Genomic DNA, 3,334 nt, shown 5'->3' with positions numbered 1-3,334 from the left:
CAGGGTGCTGGCACGCAGGCCCTGGCTAATGAGGCATTCCCAAAGCCCTGCTCCTGCACTTGTAAAGCAGACTGTGGTAAGTAGTGCCACTGCCACCTCCTGGGCTTTCAGAGGACTTGAGCACATCCCGTGGGTTGCAAATGCAGATTTATGCAAATGTTGGGCAAGAGATCATGGATTGCCCAGCTTCAATCTGTGCCAGCCCACTCTCTCCCCAGGTCAGAGGAGTGATGCCACTAACAAGCAGGTGCTTGCAGAACAGAGTGCAGGTCTCCCTCCCCTTGGAGGCATTAGTTAAGATGGATCATTAAGGATTTTGGGTAGGAGACGTACAGATGAACAATCACACACAATATCAGCTCCACATTTGTAAAGTGTAATGTGTCGGGGGTAGAAGGTTGAGCAACCCACTTTGGCAAATGGAAATAGCAAGAAGGGTGTATTTTTCTGGCTAAATAAAAGCCTTCTCTGTGTGTTATTTTTTCTTGTGTCTCCATGCATAACTTGAACGCAGTGAAAGGAAAAATTAATTTATTTGCTCAGACAAAAATACACCAGATTTATTGTTTTGAGAGATACAGGGGGTATTTCATATTTCTATGTGGCTGCTCTGGCTATAATTGGCAGCACAACGTTCTATCAAAAAAAGGCATTCACCCAAGAATGTCTCTGGGCCCAGCCAGCCTCAGTCCTGGAGGTGGATGTCCCATCCCTAAACCTCTGTGGGCAGCGCTCCATTGCCAGGAGTCTGTTTGATGCTCCCATTTAGGGTGTTGGCCCTGAAGATGTAAGACCTCCCCCTAACTGAGCCTTCAGTGTGGATGCTCTCGGGTTTGTTCTGGCAACGGAAGAACATAAGGAACCCATTCCTGTAGTTCTTGTTCATCCATCCATAGAGCAGGGGGTTGACAAATGTAGAGCACATGGCCCCAACATGGAAGACAGTGTACAGGAGTTTGTACTCGTGGAAGATAAGAACCAGATCAAGATCAATGGCAAGCTGGAATATGTGGAAGGGGAGCCAGCAGACTGCAAACACCACAACCACCATCACGAGCATTTTGGTTGTCTTCCTCCTCCGGCACTGGTTTTCATTCCTAGAAGTGGGACTGACGTGGTTTTTCAGCTTGAACCAGATCCTGGTGTAGGCATAACAAATAATTGCAAGAGGAAGAACATACTGCAGGAGGAGCATGGACAGACTGTAGATGGTGGCATCTCTGTTGTTAGCAGAGGGCCATTTTTCTGAGCACACAGCCATTTTGAGGTTAATGGATGGGATTTCCTCGTACCGGTACTCCCTGAAGATGGCCAGGGGCCCTGCTAGGACAGCTGCTGCCAGCCACATGACAGCTATGATGGTGAAGCTGAGCCTCTTGGAAATCCTGCTGTCCAGGTGGAAAACAATACAGCGGTACCGATCCAGGGCAATCACAGTCAGGGTGAGAGTGGACACGTGGACACTCAGAGCTTGAGCATAAGGAACCAGGTGACAAAGGACAGCTCCAAACTTCCACTCGTCCAGCAGAGTGTACACCAGGGTGAAGGGCAGACAGAGTGTGTCCACCATCAGGTCTGCCAGGGCCAGGTTAGCTATGAAGAAGTTGGTGACAGTCCTCATGGTCTTGTACTTCACTATGATGTAGATGACCAGGGAGTTCCCAACGAAGCCCAGCAGAATGATGAGGGAGTAGGCAGCAATCAGGATGACCTGGACCCCCAGGATCTTGGTGCTGTCCATCATGACACTGCGGGACCCAGAGAGACCCTGGGTGGGAGTGACAAAGTCCTTGGCAGGCCAGCCCTGTGGCAGCTTCTCATCTAATGCTGTCTTCTCCGTGGTGAATGTGCTGTTGGCTCCCTCCAATGGTCCCATGCCTGGCCTGAGACTTTCCATAAGCAGGAAAAGGGGGTCTGGAACACAGACATAGCAGAAGTGAGCGCACAGGTTGCACTCATCTTTGATGAGATTTACTCACAAAAATTCCCTAATGCCTTAAGAATGAGGAAAGGAGAGAAATGTACATGGCACTCTCAAAGTCAACGTGTTCTTCTCCACCTCCCTGTGACTATTTATTTATTTCCAGATTGCGCACCAGGTTTTTTTTCTTATTTCTCACCTCTCCAGGTGAAAATATCTGTCCCCTTTGCCTCTGCATAAGTCTCTGCTACTGCTCCAATCCACCCAGTACTGTCTGCTCTCCCTCTCTGTGATCAAATGTGTCTCATAGCCATTCCCTGGCCCTCATTATCAGGCCCTCAAGGTCCTGTGGAACAACTCGACAAACCAGTTTTCTTCTTCCTTCCCCTGGCAGTCTCAGGGTTCCCAGGCATAAGGCAATCTTGCCTGCCTTGCTGGCTTTGAAGGTCACAGGCACCCAGCCAGGCAGGTGCTGTGTCCCCATCACAGAAGAGGGAAGTGTGACAGCACACACAGCACAGTTACAAGTCCTAAGTAAGGAGCTAGTGAGACCCGTGAACCCTATGGCCAAGAGACACCTACACCATCCTCTGCTTTCTCCAAGGATTCAGTGAGTGGCTCATATTCCTTTATAGGATTTTTGAGTCTAGATTATGATTGTTACAATGATACAACAAACCATGTATTGGGATTTGGCCCAATCTGAAGAGGGTCCAGGTGATTATAAATTATAAATTGAATTATAAATTCTGTATTACTTAGGTGATTAGAAATCATAAATTATTTATAAATTCTGCATTTTGCTATTTGTAGATTGTACCATGTTGATTCTCCTTGTAGAAATCTTGTGCTGTTTCAATCATAAATTCAGTTCTACGCTAATCATAACACCCTGATAAAGAAACAAAGCTTTAACTGTCACCGTGATTTAGAGCAATCTTCATTCTGCCCAGGGTCCCTAAAAGAACCTCTCTGTCATCTCAGTGTTGGTGACACCCAGGCATCCTCTGGCTAAGCAGAGGAGGGAGCTCCTACAGGGACATGCATGTGCAGGGCATAAACCACCGAAGATGTGAACAACCTCCCACAGAGCTGCTGCTGAGCGTCCAGGCACAGACAGGCCGAGAGCCAGAGCCCCAGCATCCCTCAGCCTCCTGCCACGTGGGGCTCAAGGGCTGTGTGGCAAAACATTGAGTGTTCTCTGACCTGCAGAGGGGGGGAAATGCCCTTTCACTAAGGGAGGGAGGCAAAGGGCTTGAATGAAGTGGGAATTAGAGGCAGACTGCTGGGTGTCTTCTCAAGATCCTTGAGGAAGGAACTGGGTTTGTCCCAGAAAAGATGTGAGCACTGCTGGGTGCTGGTGGGCTTCCTGCAAGCCCCATGCAATCCAAAGGTTTGAGGACAGCCTTTGGG

The 3,334-nt window shown here is 48.7% G+C and overlaps 1 protein-coding gene across 1 annotated transcript; it reads right to left on the bottom strand.

Annotated features, from left to right (window-relative positions):
* Positions 1–712: 712 nt before the first annotated feature.
* Positions 713–1,897, bottom strand: LOC115908760 (neuropeptide Y receptor type 2-like). The gene has a single exon (XM_030957595.1). It carries the CDS (start codon positions 1,895–1,897, stop codon positions 713–715), a length of 1,185 nt encoding a protein of 394 aa, XP_030813455.1.
* Between the last annotated feature and the right edge of the window lie 1,437 nt (positions 1,898–3,334).

This window comes from Camarhynchus parvulus, chromosome 13 (assembly GCF_901933205.1).
Source record: "Camarhynchus parvulus chromosome 13, STF_HiC, whole genome shotgun sequence".
NCBI lineage: Eukaryota > Metazoa > Chordata > Aves > Passeriformes > Thraupidae > Camarhynchus > Camarhynchus parvulus.
Note: the sequence above shows the minus strand (reverse complement) of the source record. Positions and strands in the feature narration are given on the sequence as shown.